This window comes from Excalfactoria chinensis, chromosome 12, assembly GCF_039878825.1.
Source record: "Excalfactoria chinensis isolate bCotChi1 chromosome 12, bCotChi1.hap2, whole genome shotgun sequence".
In the NCBI taxonomy this organism is placed as follows: Eukaryota; Metazoa; Chordata; class Aves; order Galliformes; family Phasianidae; genus Excalfactoria; species Excalfactoria chinensis.
Window position 1 is genome coordinate 14364550 of NC_092836.1, and position 26314 is coordinate 14390863.

Consider the following 26314-nt stretch of genomic DNA (forward strand, 5'->3'; position numbering starts at 1 on the left):
TAAGGACATCGACTACTACTTGTACAATACAGGTGAACAAACAAAGCATGGAGAAGAGACCCTCAGGCACACCCCGCCGGCGCAGCGCCGACCACCACGCGGCGCCTTCTCCCCGCTGAGGTAACCCAACATGGCGGGCAGTCAATATGGCGGACAGCGCCCCCTGCGGCCCGCCTGCAGAGCCAAGGCCGGCAGCGCCGCGGCTGGGCTGAGGCCGCTCTCTCTACAGGCAGCGGTACCGACAGGGCAGGGCGTGCTACAGAGCCGGTCGTTGCTTTTTTGACGTTTTAGAGTTTCAAGATGTGACATAGAAAGTTTTATTTTAAATCAAGGTGGGGGAAAAAAAAAAAAAGAGAAAAAATTGAGCAGTGCATTATTCATCAACTTCTACGTTTTTATTCCCTGCATCACTGAAAGTCTGAAACAGTTTCCAGTTAAGAAAGGATTCAGCAAAGTGCTTCAGTACTGAAACAACACAACTTCGGTTACCCCGATGTCCTGCAAAGCCTTAACAACATTCTTTACTTAATAACATTTGGCATGCTTCGCAAGTAGTTGGTGCATTACAGAAAAGAGACAAAGAAACAGACACGTATTCACTTGCTGTAACAGTAAGAAAGGTAAGAACAGACTGCTGGAATAGCTTCCCAGTGAATAAAAATAAAATACAACATTTGGAGCAGTGTCCTTAAACTAAGAACCCTGCATCCAGCAAGGTATGTTGAAAGCTGCTTACTAAATGAGAGAGAGTTAATCAACAAACCTGACAGTAGTGGAAGTGACTGGAGTGCTATGCAAACAGAAAACACAACAAAAGCCTGACTTCATGGTGACACAAAAAGGGCTCAGATTTTGATTTTGGGATAATAAGCAGAGTATAAGTTGGCCAGGAAGGCATTTCTCCTTACGCCATCAGCTGGAGAGTTTGTAAGGTGGCATTCTGCCATGAAACAGAAGACCCCCAGATTTGTTTGTACCACTTCTTATTTGTGAAACAAAACAGATTCCCACACCTCCTGAGGTGATTTTACATGATACTTCTGTGTAAGTTGACTTCATTTTTAAGCTTTTAATTGACTTATGTTTTCCAAACGTTAAAGGACAGACACACAGCTTATCTCACAAGTGTTATCTCACTGTGTTATAACCAACACAGAGGACATTTTCAAACACATCTTTAGGATTAAAATTGTTAGAAATATTTTATAAAAATAAGGTTTTTTTCTTTTTAAAAATGAACAGTTATAAAAATCCACAAGTCAAACACATAACACTGACACACAACAAAACACATTACACTCAATGACAGTCAGCGACCACGGTGGTACAAAGCTTCAAGTAAACCAGTAGGCACTTTTTGCCCAGATAGCAGTCACTCAGTGGAGAAGTCCAGCTGAAATGCCCAAAACAATTTCTAAAGCTTTCCAAAATTCCCCACAGAAATGCAAATAAGAAAGCAACAACAAAAAAAGCCCAGGTGTTACACCACACAGGACACTCACTATTAGCTGCTTTCCCTTTATGACTGTTCAGTTAGCAGGAGCTCCAAAATTTGTGTTAACAGTGCAGCCTTCATCAGCTTATACTGGTATTTCTTTTAAGGCTTTGAGTCAGAGCATAGCAGCAATGCAGGTCCAGATACGCTGGAAAAATTGGAAAGCAGGTAAAAAGGAAGGCTGCATGGTTATATCTGAGTGAGTACAGAGACAATACATACTCAAATTCAGCCTTTATGTGAAGCAACACAGTTAAAAGAGTGCTTGTTATTTGCAGAATACCTACTGTGCTCTGTATCAAACAATCTGTAATCGTGTGAATGACCAAAAACCTTCAATAACTAGAGAGTAAGTCTTTCAAGAAAGGAAAGAATGAATGGGCACACAGGAATTTAAGTACCAATAAAACATAAGCAATGATGATAAATTACTACTGGAATACCTAAAATAATGAATAAGATGCAAATAAAAGACAGCTAAAGCAAGAAATTACGGTTTGAAATACTTAAAAAGTATTATTTATAATTAAGTAAACTTAAATCAAGTATTTTAAACAGATTTTTTGAATTTATACAGTCTTATAGTAAGTATATTAAGCACATTAATCTACTTTCATATTTATATAATATTATGTAAATTGAAAAGTAAAAATAAATAAATAGAAAGGAGTTTGTGGCATGATTTTAAAGCACAGTTTAGGGGAAGAAAAGCATAACACCAAACAGTCCTGAAGAAATCATGTCACCTCAATTAGGAGTAAAGTTCTCCAACTGGAAGATCAGGTCTACAGCAGCATTAACGTCTGGTACCACGTGATCCGGTTCTACTAAACCAGGATCGAACCTAAAATCTCTGTGCCCATGGAATACCATTTCAGTTCTGCTCTCCTTGGTATCCAAGGGCACCTCCGTGTGCGGGTTGTAAACCCCGGTACAAACAAGAACAGACCTACAGTGGGTAGCAGCCGAGGATGCCAGTTCATTCTCCCAGCTGTTGTCTATCTCATCATCCTGAGAGAGCGCAGCAGACCCTCTGCCTCCAGCAACTTGGGCCTGAATCCACGTTTTTGAGCCTTTTCTGGAATTCTTCTCTTCAAGATAGCGATTGTAAAGGTTAGCACCGTAAACATCAGTCATGAGATTATCCCTGGAAATACAAATAGTACTTCAGTCAGCAGCACAATTTTAGTTCTCCAGTTTCAAGTGTATGAGAAGACATCAAGGTTTTAACTACATATTTTGCATTTTCCATAACTTCCCGTGGAGTTTTTTTACACAGGAGAAAATCCACTCATACAGCAACTTTATTATGCTATTTCACTAACCCTGACATTTAATAGAAGTGAAAGTGCTCCATAATGAAAATTCCAGACTGGGATAGGGCAAAGGGGAAAGCAAGAATAGGTATTAGCAGTCCATTAATGAGGTTATTTTTCCAAGCATCTGGGAGACTCTGGAACAATCCTTAATAAAACAGAGCTTTATCTCATTCTATTAAAATGATTCTATAATGTCACTGCGCACATAGGAGTATATGAGCAAGTTCAATTACACCTCAAATCAACTCTAGCTCTATATTCCTTAAAATGTCACGTACTACTCAAAGCTTGTGGGTGTTAAGAAAACAAAACGACCCCCTCACAAACTCCTTGTTAAAGGCTTAAGAAGAGACATAAAACCTCCCTTTCATACTCACACAGAAAATGGCATGCAGAAACATCTAAGAATTAAGTTGAAGGTTAGAAACAGCTTCGAGGCACAAAAACATCACAACGCAGCGCTAACCATTTTTGGTAGTGACATAACGGGCCCAACCATACAAAGAGTTGTGTGTTTCTATTTTTCAGTATTTACCTTGTAAGTAATTTCTTGGTGTATTCATTAGACCTATAATTTCTTACCCAACAGCATAAAGAGTTCGAATGGGTTGCTTCCATTGCCTTTCTGCTGCTTGAGTCCTGAGAAGGTAATCTGCATACTGATAGGTCAGTTCACTAGGCTTGCCCATTAAGGCCTCGTATTTCAGATCTTTGCCAGTAATCTTCTTGTAAATGTTTTCCAGACACACCATGAATGTCCCATGCCCAAACCTAAAAGATGGAAAGATACGTGACAAATCAAACTGTATCAAGTGTACAGGAAAAGAAGCCAAGACCTTTTAATTTAGTTATCTTTTATGGGACAATTGCTGTTACTATGAGATTTCCCTCCACTTGCATGCAGCATTCCCACAACTTTTTCAATAATAATTGCTGATTAACTAACTTATGAAGATGATAATGAAGAAAACATAATTGGAACATATTGGTTTTAAAAACACAGCAACAATTTGCAGTAGCCTGGCATGCATTTGCACTGATCATTTACAAAAGGGATGCCCTTTGAAATAATGCCTAGGCTGCGATCTGCTCTTTGCAGTGACTGAACAGAAGCAGCTGAATTGACAAGGAGGAGAAATGGAAAAGGAAAGTCAAAAGCCAACAGGAGGAAAATTAATCTGCCTTTAAAAACAAGAGAATACCAAAATCCAGCATGGAGTATGAAAACACAAAACTTAGTGGGTTTCCCTCAAGAAGAGATGCAAAAAATCATGGAACAAATTAATTTTGCAGCAAGTTGCTGATAACTCAATTTACCTACAAGACTCTCAGCCTTCAAACAAAAACATCTCTTTTTTGAGTGGGGAAACAAAGAAGCTGACATCATAAAAGCAGTCTTTTCTCCAGCAACTCATTTCCTGGATACAATGGTAGTAATAAGGCAGTGCTTGCTGACAGCGCACTGCTTTTGAAACGTTGTATTTGAACCTGAGACCTACCATAAAGCCATACAGACATTAAGTGTGGAAATACTGACCATTAATTGCACTGAAGAAGTGAGGACAAACCTAAGATGCCACATGCCATACCCACATGGCATTATAGCTGCACTTACCTTGGAGACTGTGCTTCAGCTACCCACATTAGATCCATATTACAAGCAAGTACAGGTATATGAGGGTAATTTTCATGGTGATACGGATTTCCAGGATAGCCACTCGTCAACAAAACATCAATTATCAGCTGAAGGTTGGTTTCCCACCTGACAGGCTCCCCAAACAAAACAACAGCTATAATCAAGAAATACATAACAGAGTTAACAGGGCACCGTACCACCTCTGGTACAAACGAGGCTGATCATTAATTTGATTTAAAGGTGACAAAATGATATAGTTGCACTAACAATGGTTTTAATGTTTCCTGCTCATTCATAGAAGAATATCAGAAGTAACAAAGCTCCCAATGCAAAATCTATACGTTTAAGAAATTCTTTGATTCTTTCCAATGGCCAAATAGTTCCACAGCACAAGATGTTAACTTATAAATGATGCTTCTAAGCCCTCTGTACCACTGTGAACTCTCGAAGTTCACGTACAGTGTTGAAATAACCCATCAGTCATGTTCCTTTGCTCAGTATGCTGAAAGAAGATACTTCTCACACCACAGCTCTGAGCTGACCCTCCTGAATACTGTGAAGTCAAGACCAGTCGTTTCTGAACATGTCAGTTCATTCTTAATATTCAAATGGAATTCAAGAACAGCCTCCTAAAGGAAGATAAAAGAGGAACACAGATCTCCCCTTCCTTTGGGAACTTCAAGAACACACGGCTGAAAGCTGTACACATAAAATGGTTTTACCACACCTTATGCATTCTGTGTTAATAACAGACGTCACCAATAAGGAAGCTTTATAATTGTCTATGCCAACTTCCCAGTATGACCAGCAATCTGAGAATAAATTCTAATGATAATGAGAAGTACAACAAAGATATTCCATCTATTAAGGGATAGTTGCAAATGAAGTAAACATAACTGACCCTCGATCTTGGGGAGCTCCACAGCAGAAGGGCACTGAAATAAGAAAAAAAGTGAAAGTTTTCTACAAGATTAAACATCTGCTACTGCAAGACCTGGTTTAAAAGACATGCTGCCTATGTGAACTAGCAGTAGGAACTGTTAATATTTAAATACAATTAAGTAACTGTATAAACGATACAAGCAGCCTTTTGGAGAAAAGTTCGTTAGCTGTGAATCATTACTTTACAATCAAAGCAACTTCGTGGCCTATAGAATCATTTCCACAGCTCTCCTCTACTGGAAGAAAAAGCTTACTTCATCTTCCATGCATCCAAGGAAGTCAATAATGTTTCCAAAATAGATTTTGAATTGGATATCTGTAATAGTGGCACAGCAGTGAGTTACAAAATGCAAACACTCGTTAAGGAATTACCACAAGCAGGAGAAAAACTCTGCACAGTTGTCCTTGAAAAATGTCGCAATAAAACAAATAGAGAAGCAGGAAATAAAAGCAAAGTCACAATGCAACACGAGACAACACCACCAGCTCTATAGCTCAAATATTGACCTCCAGTGTTGAATGTTATCTCATGACTAAACATTTAAAACACAGGCTCACCAAAACGTCAGGTGCTCTGTCATGGTCAACGACGTCCAGCAGCGGGTACCGCTCCCGCAGCATCTCAATGGTGACAGGCTGGCTGAACCCCAGGCTGGCAGAACCCCAGTTAAGGACGCAGAATGGCTTATATCAAAATACTTTACAGCTCTGTAACTCAGTTTTGATGATTACTGTTAACACGTGCTGCTTATCACCTGCTAAAACAGACTATTTAGGAATGAAAGCTACATATCTAAGACTTTTTCTTGCATGAGATAAACAATCATTGTTTCATTTACAGAGTCCTCTATGGCTGAAGTCTTAAGACAGAAATGGAGTAGAGAGCCAGCTCAAAATACCAGGTGAAAAGGAAGAAGGCACTCAATGCCTGCAAGACTCCCAAGATCATCTTTACATAAACATAATAAGTCAACAGCCTAATAATAGTATAGGAAGAGATCACAAACCCTTGTGCCAAAGGCTCACCACACATATATGAACCAAAAAATAACAGTCATTTTTCCTTCCTCATTAAAGACATGAGAATAAGGTGAAAAAGTGTAGAACAAATTGAAACAAAAAAAAACACAACCAAAAAACAGACCGTTTTCAAAACAATAACAACTGCCATAGCTAATTAGTGAGCTCTCAATACCGCATTCCTAGTGTTGAAATGTTTGGCCTTCTGAACTTGATTAAGGAAAATACTTGAATGGAAAGTCTTGTTGTTCTTTTAAAGATACTCCTGAGCAATGTCAAGAAGCGGTCCTTGTCCAGAAACCAGCACACATTTTGGATGGTAACGTTTGAAGATCCGCAGGGGGCTGTGTGACATCATCACTTGGTCCTGTGAAACCTGTTTGGAATTCAAGAACAAAAAGGAGTACGTTGCTTTTCAGGGAAGTTATTTCTGCACCGACATAATTAACAGGGGTGCAAATTCTATCAGTTACAAAACCATCACACATACCCACATGAAGCCTATTGCTGTATCATTCCTGCCTCAGATTCACAGCCCGACTGACAATATCCCAGAAAAAAAAGACATAACTACGCTACTAATGCACAACCCTTCCAGCCTCCACAGCTCCTCTACTCAGCACAAACACAAGGCTCTCTAAGTTCACTTAGGAAACAGATGGGGACAGAAAACTCAGAACTGCTCCAGCTTTAACTACGGTGCTCAAACAGAAACTCACTGAGCGTGTAATGGGAGGTTGTGCAACAGACACATTCACCAAAAGTAAGCAACTCAACACGTAAGATTTAGGCTACTCACTGGAACTCCCAGTATATGGGACAGCTGATCTGCTTTCTTCTGGCGAAGGCAATCCCCTGCGTTGGTGACAAATACCACAGGCACCAAGAACTGCCCCTGAGAGTTAACCAGCTTCTGAAAGGCTGTTCTTGCAGCAGGTATCGGAGTCTTTCCTCGTACCAGCACGCCGTCAATGTCAAAAAGAAACCCAAAGGACGGCAGGACGTTCAGCTGCGAGAAGGAATTGAAAAGCAAGAGTACATTGACCATCCACACACACATATCTGATAAATTCCTCTCCTAGCCCTGAAACGGAGCCCAGGGCTTTCGGTTCACCATCTCCTCTGTCAGCATTTGATAAACAAGGACTAAGAATAAGTTAAGCGTGACAGGGAGAACAGGGCGGAGCTCCGGTCCGTGGAGCCGGGACAGGCTGACAGAACCCGGCACCAAAGGCACCTCGCCTTGTGCAGCAGCACTTTGCTCCCCATCAATTATTCATCGGGTGCATTTCCCGCAGCTGGGCACAGCGCCGGGCCGGCCCCTCGATGAGCACTTTCCCAAAACCACGAGTTCTCCCATAGAGCGCAGCACGGCCCGCATCGCGCTCCGCACAGCGAGCAGCGCCCAGCAGCGCCCAGCAGCGCGCAGACCCCGCCCCGCGGCCGCCGTTTCCCCGCGTTCCGCATCCTCCGCCCGCGCCCGTTTCGGTTTCGTTCCGCCCCGCAGCAGCCGGCCGAGCTCTCGCCCACCTTCCCGCCGCTCTCCGCAGCCGGGCCGCAGCGCCGCGCTCCGAACGCCGACAGCCGGGCACGCCGCCCCGACAAGCCGCCCCCGAGCAGCGCACGGAGCGGCAGCGCCCGGCGCATGGCGGAACTACGCGAACGGCCGCACCGCCACCGCCGCCCCGGCTTCAAAACCCGGCCCCGCCCCGGAGACCGCCCTGCGGAAGGATCCGCCCCGAGGACACCGCCGGCACGGCACGGTACGGCACTACACGGCACGGTATGGCACTACACGGCACGGTATGGCACTGCACGGTATGGCACTACAACAGGGCTGGGTACCCCGCAGTGCTGCCGGCTAATGCGGATGAAGCAGCTCCACTCATTCCCGGCACCGAACCCGGAGCTGTTCTTCCCACCAACCCCAGACAGAAGGGAGAAATGGACCCCCGGGGCCCACGCGGCTTTTATGCAGCGGGTGGGGGCTGCATCCAACCAGCACCACTGAGCTGCTGGCAGGAATGAAACAAAGCCAGGGCACTGCTGAAACACAACAGCATGTGCAGAGAGCTGCAGAGAACAGAACAACCCGAGCACTACAGAGCTTATTCCTTCATGGTCCAGGCCAAGATCCTGCACAACGCACAACTCCAACACAGAAAAGCACATGTAAGCACATTTATAGTGATCACCATCACCAGGGCGCAGTGAAAGCTGAGCTGCTGCACCAGCGGTACTTACAAGCCCACTCCATCCACACCTCTAAGCCCACTGCACACCCAAAGCAGCAGTTACAGCAGTTAATGATCCTTTAAGCCAGAAAGAAACAAGACATCGGTCTGTACAAAAATTTTACTAAAAATGAACAAAATATTGTAAGGGTGCAAGTATGTACAACAGCTGCTGAAATATCCAGCATTCAGGCAATCCACACAAACATGGCTAAAACCCATAAGAATGGCAACAAATGTAGATGCGTTACACATTGTATAAAGAAGCAAATCACCTTCAAAGCCAATCGTAAGATCTGCCCATCGAGTCATTTCAAAACAGGGATCTAACTGCTAAACTAACCAGGCATCAAGGAGGAAGTTCCTTCTGGGCTCAGGTCAGCTCAATTCAACATGAGAATAACGTGCACACGTACAGTCAGGATACAGATGGCAGAACCATCGGTCAGATTTCTCTCGTGGCTCATAAGCCCCCTGCCTTGCTGCTCCCCCTGTAAGAGGCACCACTGCACAGACCATTCACAAAGTGAAAGGACTGAGGACTTCACTGAAGATGCAGAGAGCAAGTTAAAGCAGGCTCCATCTTTCTCAGCACCAAAATACAAGTCATCCTAGCAGACAGAACAAAAAGGGCGTTTTCCCTTCTGTAGAAAAGCACCAACTTAATCACAACTTGCTCTTTCAGGACTTTCAGAGCTTAAACTGGTTGCTGCCAGAATACAAGAAACTGTTGCTTTAGGACAGATTATAGAACAGGACATACTAGTGCAGTGTTATAATCCTAGAAGTCTTTTTGCCTCCTCGCTCTGTGCCATCAGCGTTTCACTAGCATACTTCTGAAGAAGTTCCATCTTCTTTCTCCGCACGAGAGCTTCCTCAATCTGCAAATATAAAAACACAAAGCCATTCAGCTTAATTGAAGTGCTGACATCAAGAACGCCCAGCTACTAAAGAAGAAATGCAAAAGAGGCGGTAGCTGGAATTTAATCATTCTGTGCTAAGTTTGAATGCATTGCAGTGTTATGCTGTATTGATAACACTTTTAGCAGCTCTCTGATGAGGATGGACACAGCGGTGGTACCTTATTTCTGGCCAATTTCACAGCATTTGCAAGAGCACTGAACAGCTACAGAATAGAATCACAGAAGGAGCACATCTGTGCAGCCCAGCTTTCTGGTGCCTTACCTCCTGCTGAGATGGCACTGGAACATGCGCGATAAATTTCTGTTGGCCTTCTTCACCTTCTTTCTCTTTGCCACCTTCCTCATCAGACTGAAAAAGAATAAAAAAGCCACATCAAGTTTTGCTTCCTGAAGAAGTCCAACAGTTCTGCCAGAAGGAAGAAATGCAGGATGGAGGCGTGCAGGACCAAACAACAAGACACTGAAGGAATGACCAGTTTCGACTTACGGACCACCTTTTTTATTCTAGTGGCAAACTCACTTAGGTACAAACTAAGATATAAGAACTGGTTCTCAAATCCCTTTCACAAAGCTCACAGAGCATTAGGAACATTCTTTACTACCTTTGGGTGCAGGGAAAATAAAGAAGCAAAACCACGTTGCAGTTACAACTGCATCATCAGCAAAACCTTGTATCAGAATTCAAGTATGAAAAGCCCCTGGTTATAGAATGGTTTTGCTACGTAGTGACAGAGTGAAATTCACATAGCCACCCATGTTATTACTGGTGTAGATTATACTTGGAAGCATAACTCAACATTGCTCTGTTAACCTCACAAATACCAGCAGTCCAGGGAACAACAGGTAATTGTAACAAGGTCTGAGCTGTTTGCTGTTTTTCATTCTAGCAAAGCACCCTTCTTAGCCACCAGCTTTCACTGCTCTAAACTTCACCAGCCATACTCACCTATTACTAAACAGGGGCAATTAAATAGGAAGTAAGGCAGAACTCAGCACCAGCAGAAAGGTTTTCAGCAAAATAACTCTGCTCCGAAGGACGCAGCACAGAAAAAAGGCAGCATCTCCTTAGCCATCACATACCTCATCATCAACAGCGTAGATGTTTACTTCCTCCTCCTCCTCCTCATCACCCCTCGCAAGTCTTGCCTCTCTCTCCATTTTCCATTTTTCCACGGCTTCTGCTATAACTGTTTAGCAAAAGAAAATGGCAAGCATGTCTTGACTCATCAAGAGTCACCCCCATCAAATGAGACATCCCTTGCAACGTGCACAGAAAGACAAATTCAAGGTTACGTCAGCCACATTAACTCAAGCCAAGACTTTGGTTCGAGCAGAACCAAAACATGAAAATGTCCAATTCCTTCATTGCTTTTCATAGGACTGACGTGCTGGCTCAGAATCGGGTTTACCTAGTCCAGTATTGCCTGCAAGTATTGTCTGGGAGTCCAAAACTTATTTCCGCTGTTTTCCACTCCTCTTATACCTGCAAAATTCTCCCTCTTCTGCTGAGGAGCCCACCCTCTAATATTTAAGGATACTAAGATGTGCTGGATTTGGGCAAAGCATATTTCAAAGGTAAGGTTGGAATCACTCTGCCAGCTGCAAGCGGGAGAATTAACTCGAGGATACAGAAGGATCAAAGAACTTACTTGACAAGACCATTGCTTTGTTACAAAACATTAAAGGGAGAAAAAAAAAAAAGTGCCTCTGGTTCAAAAGATGTATTTAGTTGGGACTGACAGCATGGGACATGAAAAGGAATGTTAAATCTTGTTATTTAACAAGATAGAAAACAAAGTTAACCGTTCATTTTAGAACTGTGCCCCTCTGTTTGGAATTATGTCTCCCCAGGAAAGAGGGTGCTAGATCCAGAATCAGAATTAGCAGAGAACATCACCGTGAAGTAACATACAAGCCAAGTAAAAAATGTTGTTGCTTCAAGAAGAGTTAAGAGCAACTACTCTTGAACAACTACTCTCTACACTGAGGTTACAAGGATACACCGATGACTACACATCTTATTTCAAACAAAACCCACTAATTATTCATGTTGGGTTTTGAATCTCGCATACCTTTCTTCTCATGTTCTTGTTCCAGGGGCTCTAGAATACCATCATCTTCATCCCTGTAGCCATAGTACTCTGCATCAATGGATTTCATCAGTTCGGCACGAGTTTTCCGGGGTGGTGGGAGGGCTGGAAGAACACGACCTTCGTTCTAGTAAGTCCATCTTGATAGTCTGCAGCACATTTCTGGTTCTCACCAACCCCACAGCAACTAGTCACCTCATTAAGCCAACAACCATTTTCTACATGCTACAGGAGACACTCTGCTCAAGAGACACTGCTACGTAGATCCATACTCAGGAAGAGTTTATGTTTACTCACGTTCCTTCTCAAAAAGTTCTCTAACTCCTGGTAAATCCTTTGCAGCTCCAAAGTATTTGTAACCTCTGTTTCCCGGCACTTCCTTCCCTTCGTGATCCAACATCCTCGGTCCAATCCTCTGAAAAATAAACAGTCAGTTGCTGTTTTATTTCTCTTCCATCTTCTATTTCCTGCTTTCCTGGGCATCATAATGGGGTAAGGATTGAGAAAACAGATGTAGGGTGGTATGAACTGATAGAGAACAAGTAAAAGACCCTCATACCTCCTTATTATATACTATCTACTTACTAGAAATCACAGTGTAAACCATGAAGGGCTGACACCTGATTCACCTTGACAAAACACCTAAAGCTCTTTTATTCCCTGTGCCAGTATGTTTTGCTACCCCACAAATAAGCACCACTATGTCTGACAATAAACACACACATGGTGCTCTGGAAAGTGAGTCTCATTACTTCACTTTTAGCAGTAACAAGGTGACCCAAGTTCACATCTTCCTACACACTAATGAGGTACAGAACAGAAACACTAATGCCTACTGGAGGCTAAAATCAGAACACTGCTGAGGACTTCTAATAGAAAGGTAACAACACTTAAACTAGTGTTTCAAATGGAAAGCCAAATTTGCTCATCATGGAAGCAACTATGTCAGATCGTGCTACAAAGAATAATGAGGGACTGAATTCAATTCCTCTCCAGTGAAAACTGGACAAATAACAAACACTGAACAGATTTTCCTTATCAGTCACTTGTAAGCAGAAGAACCACACAACAAAATAATCCACACTTACAGCATAATCAGGACCTCCCAGCTCCCTTATTCGGACCTCCCAGTGCCCTTTTTCTCTCAGAAGTTTGTTTATTTCATCGTTCAGGTCCCGAATTCTGAATTCACCTAATCCAGCTATCAGAGGGAAAAGGGACAATACATTAAGCAGTTCACAAGAAGCTCCAGAACAATTCACTCTAAGTAAATAGCTCACATAGACTACCATTATTTTACTCTAATGGGTTAGGACTGCAGATTCAAACAAAACTTCATTAGAACAAACTTACCGTTTTGAATCTGTGCCACTTTCTTGGAAATCTCCCCAATGATCTAATGGAACAACAGCACAAAGTCAATTTCTCCATAAAGAAAAATTCCACCCCTAATCAACTAGAAAACCCAAAAAGGTCCTTCTACAAGTTGTTCTCATCCAGAAAGTCGATCTGAGCTTAACGATTTCAAACATGAACATTGTTTTCAGACAAATCCGGTACCTTTAAGATTTAAAATACATGGAATCATTTTACAGCAGTAATTATACCCAAATTCCTAATAAATATTTCCAACAACTTCACCTTTGATTTTTCAAGCAAAGAATGGACAAAGAACTGTCTGACAGGCCAGTCAGCCTGACCACTGTTCCCAAAGTGGAAAATCTGCCCAGAAGAGGCTCCCAAAGAAGTAAGAAACTCAGGTGGTGACTCGGAGCACCCAATATAGGATTTGCCAAGGGATTTTTACCAACCTTCATTAAGAAGGGATTCAATCACTTGCTGGGGGTCCACAAAAAGCTATGAAATCCCAGTCCCATAACACATTAAAAACTAAATTGGATATGGCCCTAGGTAGTTAAACGTGCCTGGATCAGCTCTGAACAAGTGTGGTGAATGATATCACACTCCGGTGTAAAGCATTCTGTGATTTAACTGCCAGTATACTCAAGAAGTCTGAAACGCTCAGCTCTTCTGTTCCTGACAGCCTGCTTACAGGAGTTCAACCCGTTATAGAAAGAGAAAAGCCTACAGTTTCACTTTACCTGCCGCCTCCATTTCTCAGCTTTTGGCAATTCATTACACTCTGATGCAAGGAAAGGTCTTCGTTCCTATTTGATAAAAAGCCAGACTCAGCAAAGCTTTAATCTAGCAACATATTCACAGCATTTCTCTCTCAATTAGTCCCAAACTACGGTACCAGCCTCCAGCACCTTCTGCTCCCACTGGTTTTATTTAAGTGGAAAAAATGACTATTTACAGACCTGCCAAACTAAACCATCAATACAACAATATGCTTAATTTAATGTTATCCAACCTGTCATATGTTTATTCATATCACCCCATAATATTGTTGTACAAAAACATCGTGTTTAAGATGGCTGCAACTCACATGGTTTTTGCTATACCACCATCTAAATAAACTCACTGTTTTCCAGTGAGTTTCAAGCCTTTCTTTCTCAATTGCTACTATCTAAATGCTATACCTTTCCTCCAAGATAACTTCATCTGTCTCCCAACTCTCATTCATCCAGAACACCATTTTCCTCACCATCACAATCCACACTTGCACACACAAGGTAACATTTCATCTTATTTCCAGGACTCTGCATGCAAGAACTTCGACCCTTTTCCTACAGTGCTTCCACAAATTGACCCTTCAACATCATGCAGTTATGTACAGCTGCACACATCACATGTTGGGTTAGTGACATGCCAGTGTTGGGTCATGTGCAAGCCTCGAGTTCAGAATGATCCTGAAGGTCCTGTTTCAAGATTATTGTGATACCAACAAATGGGAAGATTATGAGAGGAACTTTTCAATATTTCTGGGAAAATATCCAAGTAAACCCTGTGATTACAATCAGCAAAAATAGGCACATGCACATCTATTCCTGTAAGCAGCTGCAGAAGATATATCTCAAAAATATATATATATATATATACATATATATATTTCCTGCCCAGCACACTGCCTCTAGTTAAGTACTACTACAGCTTTTTAAACTACTTGATATCCTTCCTAAAATAAACATTACATAAAATGTAAATGGTGTCCAATCTTTCCCCCGTTATCAGCCCAGCCATTGTACCTCTCAGTCATACAAATACATGAGCTTCTAATCAGGTTAGTTAACAAACTTCTCTTCAGCATTTTTCTCAGGTCACACTGTGGAACACAGCTCCTACATGAACCACTTCCCAGATGACCAACATCCACCTCCTATACAACCCCTGCATCCAGCACACAGACCTTCTGGAGGCTGACACACAGGTATGTATACGGCTTGCACGCCTGCCGCTCTTGCTGAGAGCTAACAAAGCTGTATGTAAGGCTTTTTGCTTGTTTGTTTCGCATCGTACCTTAACTTTTCCTTCTTCAAGCTGAGCTTGGCGAAACCTTGCCAAGGCTGTCCTAAGGGTTGCAAAAAAACAAAGAAAGTAAGATTTACTCCTACACAGCTACGCTCCAACAGTAACAAGCTCTGCTGCAGCCTTTTGCTGTTAAGTGCTGCTTGTAGAAGAGCAAGGATTAAGCACCCATTTACTAGCTCTTCTCAGCAGCGACTGCTTCAACTCTAGAAATCCTGGTTTATTTCTTTGACAAACTCTATTCTTCTATTGAGCAAATTTCAGCACGTTAAATCTTTAACAGGGTTATAAAACAGGTTATAAGCACCAAAACACACTTAGCATCAAGGGTGAACCAAACACAAGAGAGAAGCTCCAGCGAGGAACGCAGCACTTTGTAGCCAGGTTTATGAGTGTGACTACTTGGGTCTCACAGCTGAGCAGCCCGCACCGGCCCCGTTTCTTTAACGCAGTTACAATTGCCAATAAGGCACGCAGCCGTTCCGTTAAGAGGCACAGAACAGCCATAGCGCCATCTGCTCGCTGTATCCTCTATGCACACGGCCGCTCTCGGTACGACTCGGTTCTCTGCTCCACACACTGTCAGTGCGCAGCGGGCCGTACCGCGGTACCGCACTGTGCAGCGCCGCTGAAGGGCGGATCAACAGCCGCGGGACGCAACAAGGCCGCGCGCGAGGAACGGGCCGGCAGCCCCGGCCGTACTTACATGGCTTTCTCCGCGTTCCGAGCCTGGAAGGGAAAACAGAAGCGTTACTCCATGCGATGCCCGGCCGCTCCGCGAACGCCCGTCGCTTCCCATCCAACCCGGGCAGCCGGAGGAGCCCCCGGCGCCACGCACTCACCATGGCTGCAGCCGGACCGCGCCGCCACCTCAGGAAGGACCCGGAAGCAGACGTACGGACGCCCCGGAAGCGGAACTACGCCGCAACGCGCGCGCCTCAGAGGGGTCGCATGGCGGCAAAGACTTCCGCTCCGCGCCTCGCTCTCGTGCGCATGCGCACCCCACTCGACGCCCCGCTCTATCGGCGCATGCGCGCCACGGGGCACGAGAAACGGGATGGGACCGCCGCTGCGATCCGCGCTCGGGAGTGAACAGCCGTGTTCCATCGGGACAACACGGAGCTGGGAGCTGAAGGGCTTCCTTCATGGTCCTGAGGCGAACGAAAGCTCAGGACGTAAAGCCAGCATAAATCCAGCAGCACAGCCGGCATAAAGCCAGCAGCACAGCCCGCACTCACACCACGTGGAGAACATGAGGTGTTACTGCTCCGCAGGTGTGAGTTCACAATGAGCCATTTCACGGAACAAAGTTCACAGGCAGCACGGACTTACAGCTCTCGGCCTTTAAAACCAGTCTGTGCTGACAGCCCAAGGCCAAAGTACCGCAGCGCACCACGAGATACTGCACACAGCCTGATGCTACGGGACGGGAACTCGCTGTAAGGCAGAACAAAAGAAGTCCAAGCGGAACGGTTCACACCTCCACAGACCCCTTTTTAATACGTCATTTTGCACCGTGTACATGAAAACCAAAAATAAACAATTTTAGCCAAACTCCCCTTCCTCCTCCAGCTTTATTGATAGTTTAAAATTACATCTGCTATGTTCTAGGACTTCAATTGCTTTTACCATCTTACTTTAAAAACTGATTACAAGCAAATGAAACTCAGTTGTCTAAGTGATATAGTATACAAAAATAACATCTTGATTTCTGTGAAAATGCATTTATTTGCAACTCCTGAATAGCTCCAATTGTATATATGCTCTGAGCACTGATGGCTGGGTTTCGGATTTACTTTGAAGTATTAATTCAAAAGCTTCCCATTGCGTTCTGTTTCTCCAACGTGGACATTCACTGACTGGATTTACTGTTATTTTAAGGTTTATTCCTGATTTCTCTCTCTCTCGTGGCCATCAACAGGCATGTGCATCTTGTTTGTTTACTCCCACTCAGCTATATGCTCTAGGTAGGGCCTGATACAGATATTACTTGGTGTTAACAGCTACTGAGGTCAGACAATCCAAGGCCATTGCAATAAAATTAAAGTTATGAGGAAGTTCAGACGCTTCCAGAATATCTTTTCTCCTGCATAGGATCACTTCCATGGAACCCAGAGAGGGTTTTTTGCTGGTCTGACTCAACTCTTCCCACTCATCAATCCCTATTCACCAGTGGCACGGAAAGGGGGTTCTTTAACAAAGCATTATACATAACACCTCTACCAAACTAAACATAAACATTTTTTGTAGTTAAATGCAGAAAGTTGATTTTTCCACCCCTTTCCTCCTTTTACACGGCAAGTAAAGCTCACTGGCCTGGGAGTAGCCTCTATCTGCCAACCTTTGGCCAGTGAAGAGGATTCAGAGAAAAATAATACAACCATCAATCAGAAAAAGGAGGGGCGACAAAGGAAAATAATTAGGCTGTAGCTTCAATTGTGCATTCCCGTGCAAGGTGCCCTGACTCGCCGCAGCGATAGCAGTTGACTTCGCTGGTCTTGCTGCAGTTGATGGCTACGTGGCCAGTCTCACCACACCTGGGAAGGGGGTAAAAATAAAACAACAACACGTGAATTAAACCATTCGTTAGTTGCACAGAAAAGCAAATCTGCTCTGCCAAGTGCACTATTTACTGTGGTCACACGCAGTGCTAGCTCTGCGCTCAAAACTTCTGCTTCAGTGTTCTCAGACACGAGGACTGTTATGGTGTTTAACAATAGCAAAGAACCATTCCCCAGCTGATCCGCTCAGTCATCACTGTGCATGACAGAAGATCTGCAGCTGGTACAGGCCTGTGTTCACAGAACAAGCAGGATTTTGAAGCTGGCTTCTCAAACTGATTTAACAGTTCTTGGCTTTGAGTATCAGTGGATAGCTGTTCCTCAAAGTAAGCTACACCCAAGGTTTGCAGCTTAATCTCCTCCAAGTAAGAGGAAGAATTCAGTTTGCACTTCCACCTTTTCCCTCAGCTCTTACCTATAGCATTTCACTTTGGTGCAGTCTTTTTGAATGTGTCCAAATTCTCCACAAGAGTAGCATTTCTGCTCGTCTGCATGGTCACAGTCACGAGCCAGGTGGCCAGGTTTGCCACAGTTGTAGCAGCACTGCTCTCTCTCTCTCTTCGGCTCCTTGCAGTCCTTAGCAATATGGCCACCTCTACCGCAGTTATAGCAGGCTTCCACAATAAGAAAAACATACCAAACAAGACTATAAAACCTTGGTTAAGTGAAGCATAGCATGCTTTTAATGAAGGACTTTTGTCTGTTCCAACTAATTACGATGAGCATACAATATCCTTCTCTTCAACCACAGGCCTCCATCCATGTAATTGAAGAGAGAGAATATTTATTGATACTTACCATCCTCCTGAAGATCACAGTCCTTGGCAAGATGGCCAGACTCACCACAGCGGTAACAGATGTCCGGAAGAGATGAAGACATGAACTGGAAGCCTGCTTGATATGGGTAACAAGAGGAAAAAAAGCTTAAGAATGTTCTTAACTTCATCTCTGAGAGTTAATCAAGGACTCTGCCGCCTGAACTACTGACAAATTAGGTTTAGTCTCAGAAACCGTGAAAAAAAAGTTACCTCCTACAGAGTTACGAACCAGGTAACTTCATTAACAAATTCAGTATTACTTCTTGGCAGACCAGAGGCTATTTTACACACTATTAAAGCAGCCGGCTTTGAGTACTGAGTGGTCTCACTGTACAACAACAGAACACCCAGCCAGCAGTTACCTCTGCCACGGCTTCTCATCCCACGACCACGGCCAATCCCAGTTGGGCACTCCCGGGCCCAATGGCCAGTGCGTCCGCACTTGAAGCATTCGTTGCTGCTCATGGTTGCAGATCACCTGCCTGAGGAGAAAAAAACAAGAACAAAAACACACTTTTAGAACATTTTCCCTCAACCAAACATTAAAGCAAGAAACTTAGAGGTTTCATGCCCTTCTAGTGTAGGGATGGAAAACAAAGCAGAACTTATGACTTGAATTTTCTTGTACATCATCAGTGCAATAGTATTTAAGCCATAAGAGATAGGATCTCATCTCAGCACTGCTGCTAAAAGCTCTAAACCACAATGCACTACACACAACTTCCCTTTCATCAGCTTTTGTAGCCAGTCTTCACACTAAATGTTTACAAAGTACTCAAAAAATGGGCAGAAGTGCATTTCTTCACTATTGTTTTAACTGCACTGAACTGCACTGCTGTTCTCCCCTTTAGCAACTGCCTCTTCCTTAGCACCTGGTTAAGCTCAAAGCCAGATATTTCTATCTATGAATTATTTCATTGCATTTCTCACAGGAATGCATGGATGGCAGCTACATACAGTTTATTTACTAATCAATTCTACATTGATATGTATATTTTCTATGTAACACATTCTAGAAGCGCCCTGTAAGAATAAGCTACAATGCAGTTATATGAAAGACTAAAGTTGCTCCACAACTAAAAGAGCAGTGACACCTGACCCAAAGGACCACCATTTCTCAGCTTATTTCAATACATTAACTCACAGTTCAGGGTACATACTTCACTATTCACTCCTCAGTTTACACAAAAGAAAATGTTTAAGACATCTGGCTCCTTAAGAGACACCAGACACTGGCCAGATATCTCCAAGGCTAACTTGGAAAACATCCTTAGAATGCTAGGGAAACATCAGATAGGCATGCCTGTCCATGACAGTACAAACCACTTTTGCCCATATTGGGGAATGGAGGAAGGTGGTTCATTGAGCAGAAAAGTCAGCCTGCCACAGACTATTGAGAAGCATTCAGGATGGGGAATGTTAGAACAGACTGCAAAGTACTTCCACCTCCCCCCCCCCCAAGGTGTAAAACAAGGCAAGACTACTAGAACAAAAGAACAAGTTAAATTAGGCTTCAGTTAAATATTTAAGTTTGAAGTACACTGATTTAGAAATCGGCACATTAAGCTTTGCTTCCATGAAACTCAAACTGCCTGAATGCTCCTCAGGCCTCTCCCAATTCATGTCTCTCAGCTTAATGGAAGTAGAATTATTAGCAGTACGTTTGCTACCTTATTTCACCTTATTTCACCTCCAGACTAATTTTCCTACAGTTTCTCCATGTTACAGAATCTGTTTTTAGATCAAGTCTAATACCAGAACAGAAATATTATCTGTATGTTCCCACAGGGACACCTTTAAGTAAGAAGTGAGAACTCAGTCTTATGAGGGCTTATGACAAATCTTTAAGGAACAAAAACCGCCCAACATCCCAAATGACCAGGAACACGAATACATGGCATCTCAAAGGAAGTCCCTACAAAAGCAGCAGGAAGACACCATCACAAGAAGCAACCAGAACTAGCACTCCAGCGTTGGGATATACTATATCCATCTAAGATATAAACATGAAACTTTATTCAGTTATTTTTAAGGTACTTAATGCAGAATGGATTTCTGTGGCTTTTTAGCCATCCCTCTCAGAACAGTTCCTTCCTCCTCAGCCACCTTCTACACAATAACCATCTATCTCTCCCACCACAGCAAAAGCAGGAGAAATTAAAATACCAGAGAAGTTTCATACACTACTTCTGTAATCCCACATCTATCTTCCAGCTGCTCTTCAAACTGAAATTCTGCAGTAAAAGGATGCAAACAGATGCTAAGAATAAAACAACTGGCTGCATGAGTGCCTGAGATACAATATTGCTCCATCTCTCAGTGTTCAAAGTTTCAAACTTATTAGGACACCCAGAGGTGAAGAGCTCTCTTATGGTGGCAGCAGCTGGCATTTTATGCCATTGTTTATGCTTGTTTTCATAGCAACCATGTTGACACAGCAGAAAACACAGGCAAAGCCAGCTGCAGGAGCTCAGGCACCTCAATACTTGATGCTGCTTCTCATTTCAAGAGGGACAAAATGGAGCCTCCAATTGGTGTATCAAGACAAACTCCTCACTCAGCTTGCAATCCTCACAAGTCACCACATTAAACACTGCACAACAGGAGCTGGCACACCATTCTGTGCTTCTTGAGAACAGTTCGAACTGAACAGGAATACATCTTTATAGACTGAATTAACAACTCCCAGGGTCTCATTCAAACCATGCACTTGATACTTCAATACAAGTGATGGGGAACTATCCCCAGCAGTGACCTGCATATCTAACACATGCAGTCAAGCTGATGTGCACTAAGTTTCTATGGGTGAACTATATCTCCTTTAGAAACACAGTGGAAGTTTTTCAAACAGGATACGCTGTCAGCCTACATCTCCTTTAGCAGTAACCATACACATGAGGTGCAAAAAGCACAGTACTCACTGCTCCAGAGGAATCTGAGAGGTACTTTCACATCCGAGCCTAACTTTTTAAACACCCCAAGAGAAAAACTCTTATATCTTTTGGTATTTACCAAACTGACTAAGTAAGATGAGGCAAACAGTGAGAAATCCAAAGACAAACAACAGCTTGAACAAGACGGATTCACCTCACAACCACTCTTCAAAGGCCTGGTTTTTTATTCCCCTGAACTCTGACATCTCTGAAGGATATGGCTGCAATCAACACCATTACAAACATACTACACCAGCCTCAGATACTGTAAGTGTATGAAAGCACCTAACAGTTTGCCTGGACTTCTCACCAGTATTTTAATGTTCAACGCTTGTGCTGTTCTTGAAGATCTGAAACTGGATCCAAGTTCACTCGCTAGAGGTGGATTTAACTGATACTAGTTTAATTCACCATGTTCTAAGAATCAGGGCAAAGTTCCTCAACAACATAAACTTTGTCAGAAGAGTAAGAATTTAGTTTTCAAATTAAGCCAGACACTGATTATGAACAGCATCCAGAAAAGGCCTGCTCAGAAGACAAGTCCTTAAATGGATACCCCTCCCAACAGTTCGGACACAGCTTCATGATTCAGTTACTTACAAGATACAAAATAAAGTTAGAAAACCACACAAGTTCTCCTCTATTAGTTGCTACTTCTTCATGAAGTCATTACAGATTAGTTCTCAGCGGTCCCTTTTATCTACCAAGGCCACCTTCAATGAGCCTTCTGCACCAAGGCTCAGGTTGTTTCCACTCAGTCCCATCTAGCAATGATTTCTGTAACTCCTGAACTGTTACACAAGTCAACTCACCCCTCTGCTTACACTCCACACAATTTTACCCCCCCTTCACCTCACCAGGATCTCAAAGTGTGGAGAGCTACAGGCTCATCTTGCTTATCTGAACCTGGTCAAACTCTGCAGGATAGGTCTGCCCAGTCAGTGGCTCAGATAACATTCCAGAACTTCAAAACACAACAAATGAAATCGCCTCAAAGAACATCCCCCTGAGGAAAGAATGTACATATTTACCAGAACTCCCTGTACAGACACCCTTAGCTGTAGTGTTCACCTTGCAACTGTTCAGTGAATCCTACTTACATCAGACCTGGTTCTGGATGACCACCCTACTACTGAAGTTGAAGAGCTGAGCAGCTCACACTTCTAAAGCAGCATTACTGCAATGGTTTCCTCCATCAGATTTGAGACTCTTCTGACTGCAGCTTTAGCACCAAACTTTGACGTGATTAACTCGTGCAGCATAGATCACATTCTTCAGTGGCTTTTCTGTTACAACACTTTCTCTAGAGGTGCTCTCAACCTCCAGTCTTCACAGACACAAATGTCCCGGTTTGAGTCAGCAGCCCAACTAGAGCAGGAAATGGAAAGAACTACCACTAAGCTCCTCCGTGATGTTCCTTGTTCCATGGCTACTGCTTTCTCAGACAGCACCTAGGAGTCTGCTGTAACTGATCAAAGTAGAACTAACTTGAGCTCCGCTGGTAATGAGGAAGCTAAGTTTCCCACTAACCTCACCCTGTTCCAATTAGGGAAGCCAAGCATTCTGGCAATACTCCAGCGTTGAACACTTACTCCAGTTATCTGAAAGACATTTGACTGCAACCTCCAGAATTAATTGACATGTTGAAGCCAGAATTTATTCAGAACAACCCTGAGCAATGCAACACGTAGCAGAAGTTCCACCTTTTGATATTACCTTTTGCCACACAGAAAAAACACAGCAAGTTTTGTGTAACAGTGGCAGCAGAAATGTATATTTCTTTACCAAACCTCACTCTGTTCCACATAGAGGCAATAGAATTATAATGTGGGAAGCTCCAAAGGAGCAAAGATCAGATCCACAGAACTAATGCCTTCCACCCTAAACACGTTTCCCTTTGCCTAATTTAGGAAGCCCTCATGAAAACAATTTAACATTACTTAAGTATTGCCAGTTAACAACATCTCTGTCCTTTACACACACTTCAGATCATATTTTGTAACACGAAAAGCCACAAACACTGAATAGCAACTCCTGTCCAGTACTGTAACATCTCTTAGAAATGAATGGGCAGTCCTTGCTTCTGTACTAACACTGGTTTATGTAAGGGATGGACTAAACCAGGACGCAGTATACTGTGAGCAACATTACTGCTTGAAGCAGCAGAGACCTGTCGCAATTACAAGTGACATGTATTACTCAAGATTCCTCTAAATGCTAGCAGGTCCTTAGAACTCAACAGCTTGCTAACAGTTCAAGCTGAATGCAACAGAGGCAACTATATTCATTATACTTACCAAATGCTTTCTTTGATCTACAAGCATCACATCTGATATTAATAGGGCTTCACCCTTCAAGGGACAGACTAGAGAGAAATCACTAACCCTGTATACTTGAGACCCCTTGGGCAAATGCTGTTATGACCCATCTACCATACCATACTCAAATGTGATATCAGCCAGAGCCCACTTGAAACATTAAAAATCCTATGCAAGAGCAAGCAGACTCTGCTTCTTCAGAAGGTTAAGAAATAGAAAGCAATGCTAACAAAGTACGAGCATCCAGTTCCAGTGGAGTAGTTAAAATGTTACTCATTTAAAATAATAACTATTCATGGAGGGGTTTATTTCCCTAAAAAAAACGTTTGGGAATTCCAAAACCCAGGACACGGTACTGCCATGGAAACTACTCAGTATAGCTTCAGTTTTATTTCCCCACCTGTAACCTGAAAATACGCTGCAGCGTTTAGCAGTGCCTGGGCCTCCAGGTTTTACTGTTACTAAGATACAAAATGAAGTATTCTGACCACCAAATAACAGTACTTCAATACTCAAAGGAGGTAGCTTAAAGTTCAAGCAAACCTGCAGAAGAAGAGCTCTTCCTGCCCATCTCTGCTAGTCAGTTGTACAGGTACCACATACAATTTACCAAATACGTATATTTCTTCTTTCCCTTTTAATTGTTATTTGGACAAAGTTTCAAACTGAAGTGAGCGATGTTTGTAATGCACAAACGTTGTATTAACAAAATTAGTTAATGGGGAAAAAAATGAGTTAAAGGGCAGGATGGACATGGCACTAACATGGCACTAACACGGCTATTATGCAGCCCCAGCAAACTCATTGAGCCGTTCCACGTGGAGGATGGGCACAGGGTGGCTCTCTATGCCATTCTGCACTGAGGAAGAAAAGAGGGATCTAATTAAGTGCTGAAATTAAAGCAGAACACACTATTGCATGTAATAATTCCTCATGACCGTTCTGGATAGTGAACGAGTACCAGCAGCTACTTGCAAACTACGTCTGACAGGAACTTTAAAAAGAAAAAAGCAGCATCTCTCGCGGTTGTAGCAGATGTCACACTGTGTTTCCTATCCATTTATAGCTCACACTCGGATGCACGGCAGGCCGCCGTCCGCCCCTTGTCGGAAGCCCTCAGTTGCAACACCTCGACCCTCAGCCCGCGGCGGCCCAGCACGTGGGGAGCCACGTGGTGCGCCGGGCCGAGGCCGCGCTACCTCCGGCAGCGTGCCCCGTCCGTGCCGGCGGAGCGACTTCGGGAGAGATTTACAAAGACAGAAATCGTTACAGAGCAGAAGCGCTTTTATTCCGCCCGCGTCCCACCGGCCCCGGCCTTCTCCTTACCCACGCTTTCCTATGGCGCGGCGCCGCTCCCGGCCCGCTCCGCCCGCCCTGCCCCGCCACGCGGTGCCCGGCCCGGGCCTGCCGAGCAGCAACGCGCCGCCGCCGGACCGCGGCCGAGAGGCTGAGCGCCGCGCCCGCGGGAGACCGCCGCCATCCAGCCAGGCCGAGAGGCGCGGGACGGTCCCGCCCGCCCAGGCCTCCCATCCCCCAGAGCGACACGGGCTCCCCGGCGCCTCCCGCCGCCCGGCAGCGCTCCACTCGCCGACACCGCCCAGCCGTCCCGTCCCGTCCCGCCGCGCCCCGCGCCCTCTCGGCGTCCCCCAGCCCCGCTCCCCCCCTTGTCCGCTCCGAGCGCGGCCGGCCCCGCTTTCCCGCGCAGTAGGCCGGAGTGCGCCAGCGCCATCATCCCGCCGCCCTCTGCCGCCATCCCTCGCTCCCGGCCCGCCGCCCGGCCCTCCCCGCCCCGCACGGCGCTTTACCTGCGCACTCCGCACCCCGCTGCGGCAGAAGCGCTCCCGCACGTCGCTGTGCCCCGCCGGCTGCCGGCCCTGCCCGCTACTCCCAGCTCCTTCTGGCTGCGCCACACGCGGCTTGCACACGGCACCGCGCACTCTCCCCTAGATCGCCCCGCCCGTCCCTACGACTCTGCACACGGCTCGCTCGAGTCCGCCTCTCAGCCAATGAGAGCGAGAATCCTTTTCCGGATGGCCAATCGGAGTTGAGAATGTGGACGACCAATCATCGCTGCCGGAAGGCGGGAAGATCCCCCTCCCGCTCAGTGCAGCCGGGCGCTGTTGCGGCGGCAGCTGGAGCTGGCGGGCGGTGCCGGTGTGCCGCGGGACGGCGCGGTGCAGCCGGGCTGTAGCCGTGCTGCCGATGGGCGCTGCGGCCCCTCCCTGCCCCTCGCACTGTGACTCACCACACAAGCAGCTCCGGGTTCCTCGGCGCGCCTCTCCTCTCCCTTCCCCCATCCCGGTGACGCAGCACAAAGCCGTCCCCGGCCTCCCCGCCCGCCGCGCTCCCGTTGGGCTGCCTCGTTCCCCTCCGCGCTCCCGCACGATCCCGCCGCCCTCCGGCGGGCGGAGGAGAACGCGGGGTCGGGGCGAGGCGGGGAGCGCGCGGAGCGGCGGCCGCCATCTTGACGGGGCAGCGGAGCGGGGCTGGCGGCGGCGCGACGAAATGGTGGACGCGGCGCCGCGACGGGCAGGAGTGATGCTGATAAACGGAGACCGCGATGGTTTCCACCGTTGTGACCGAAGGATACGAGAAG

The 26314-nt window shown here is 44.9% G+C and overlaps 2 protein-coding genes across 11 annotated transcripts; both read right to left on the reverse strand.

The window, feature by feature from the left end:
- Nucleotides 1–398: 398 nt before the first annotated feature.
- Nucleotides 399–16016, reverse strand: ISY1 (ISY1 splicing factor homolog). 3 transcript variants are annotated; one of them, XM_072347622.1, is made up of 12 exons: nt 15931–16016; nt 15795–15817; nt 15080–15131; nt 13762–13827; nt 13013–13055; nt 12748–12860; nt 11957–12074; nt 11642–11764; nt 10650–10756; nt 9832–9918; nt 9410–9527; nt 7294–7421 (listed from the first exon to the last, which is right to left on the reverse strand). In XM_072347622.1, the coding sequence occupies exons 1-11, from the start codon at nt 15931–15933 to the stop codon at nt 9420–9422; spliced, it is 843 nt and encodes a 280-aa protein (XP_072203723.1). In that variant the 5' UTR covers nt 15934–16016; the 3' UTR covers nt 7294–7421; nt 9410–9419. The 3 variants fall into 3 exon arrangements, with proteins under 3 accessions (XP_072203721.1, XP_072203723.1, XP_072203722.1); XM_072347621.1 differs by lacking the exon at nt 7294–7421 and having other exon boundaries at nt 8579–9527; XM_072347620.1 differs by lacking the exons at nt 9410–9527; nt 9832–9918; nt 10650–10756; ... (6 more) ...; nt 15795–15817; nt 15931–16016 and adding exons at nt 399–2642; nt 3397–3585; nt 4430–4604; ... (2 more) ...; nt 6676–6788; nt 7943–8106 and having other exon boundaries at nt 7212–7421.
- A 545-nt stretch (nt 16017–16561) lies between these two features.
- Nucleotides 16562–26102, reverse strand: CNBP (CCHC-type zinc finger nucleic acid binding protein). Of its 8 annotated transcripts, none has more exons than XM_072346935.1 (5): nt 25964–26102; nt 18830–18949; nt 18448–18540; nt 18065–18263; nt 16562–17625 (listed from the first exon to the last, which is right to left on the reverse strand). In XM_072346935.1, the coding sequence occupies exons 2-5, from the start codon at nt 18930–18932 to the stop codon at nt 17508–17510; spliced, it is 513 nt and encodes a 170-aa protein (XP_072203036.1). In that variant the 5' UTR covers nt 18933–18949; nt 25964–26102; the 3' UTR covers nt 16562–17507. The 8 variants fall into 8 exon arrangements, with proteins under 8 accessions (XP_072203036.1, XP_072203033.1, XP_072203034.1 ...); XM_072346932.1 differs by having other exon boundaries at nt 18448–18543; XM_072346933.1 differs by having other exon boundaries at nt 18065–18266; nt 25964–26099.
- Nucleotides 26103–26314: the final 212 nt, after the last annotated feature.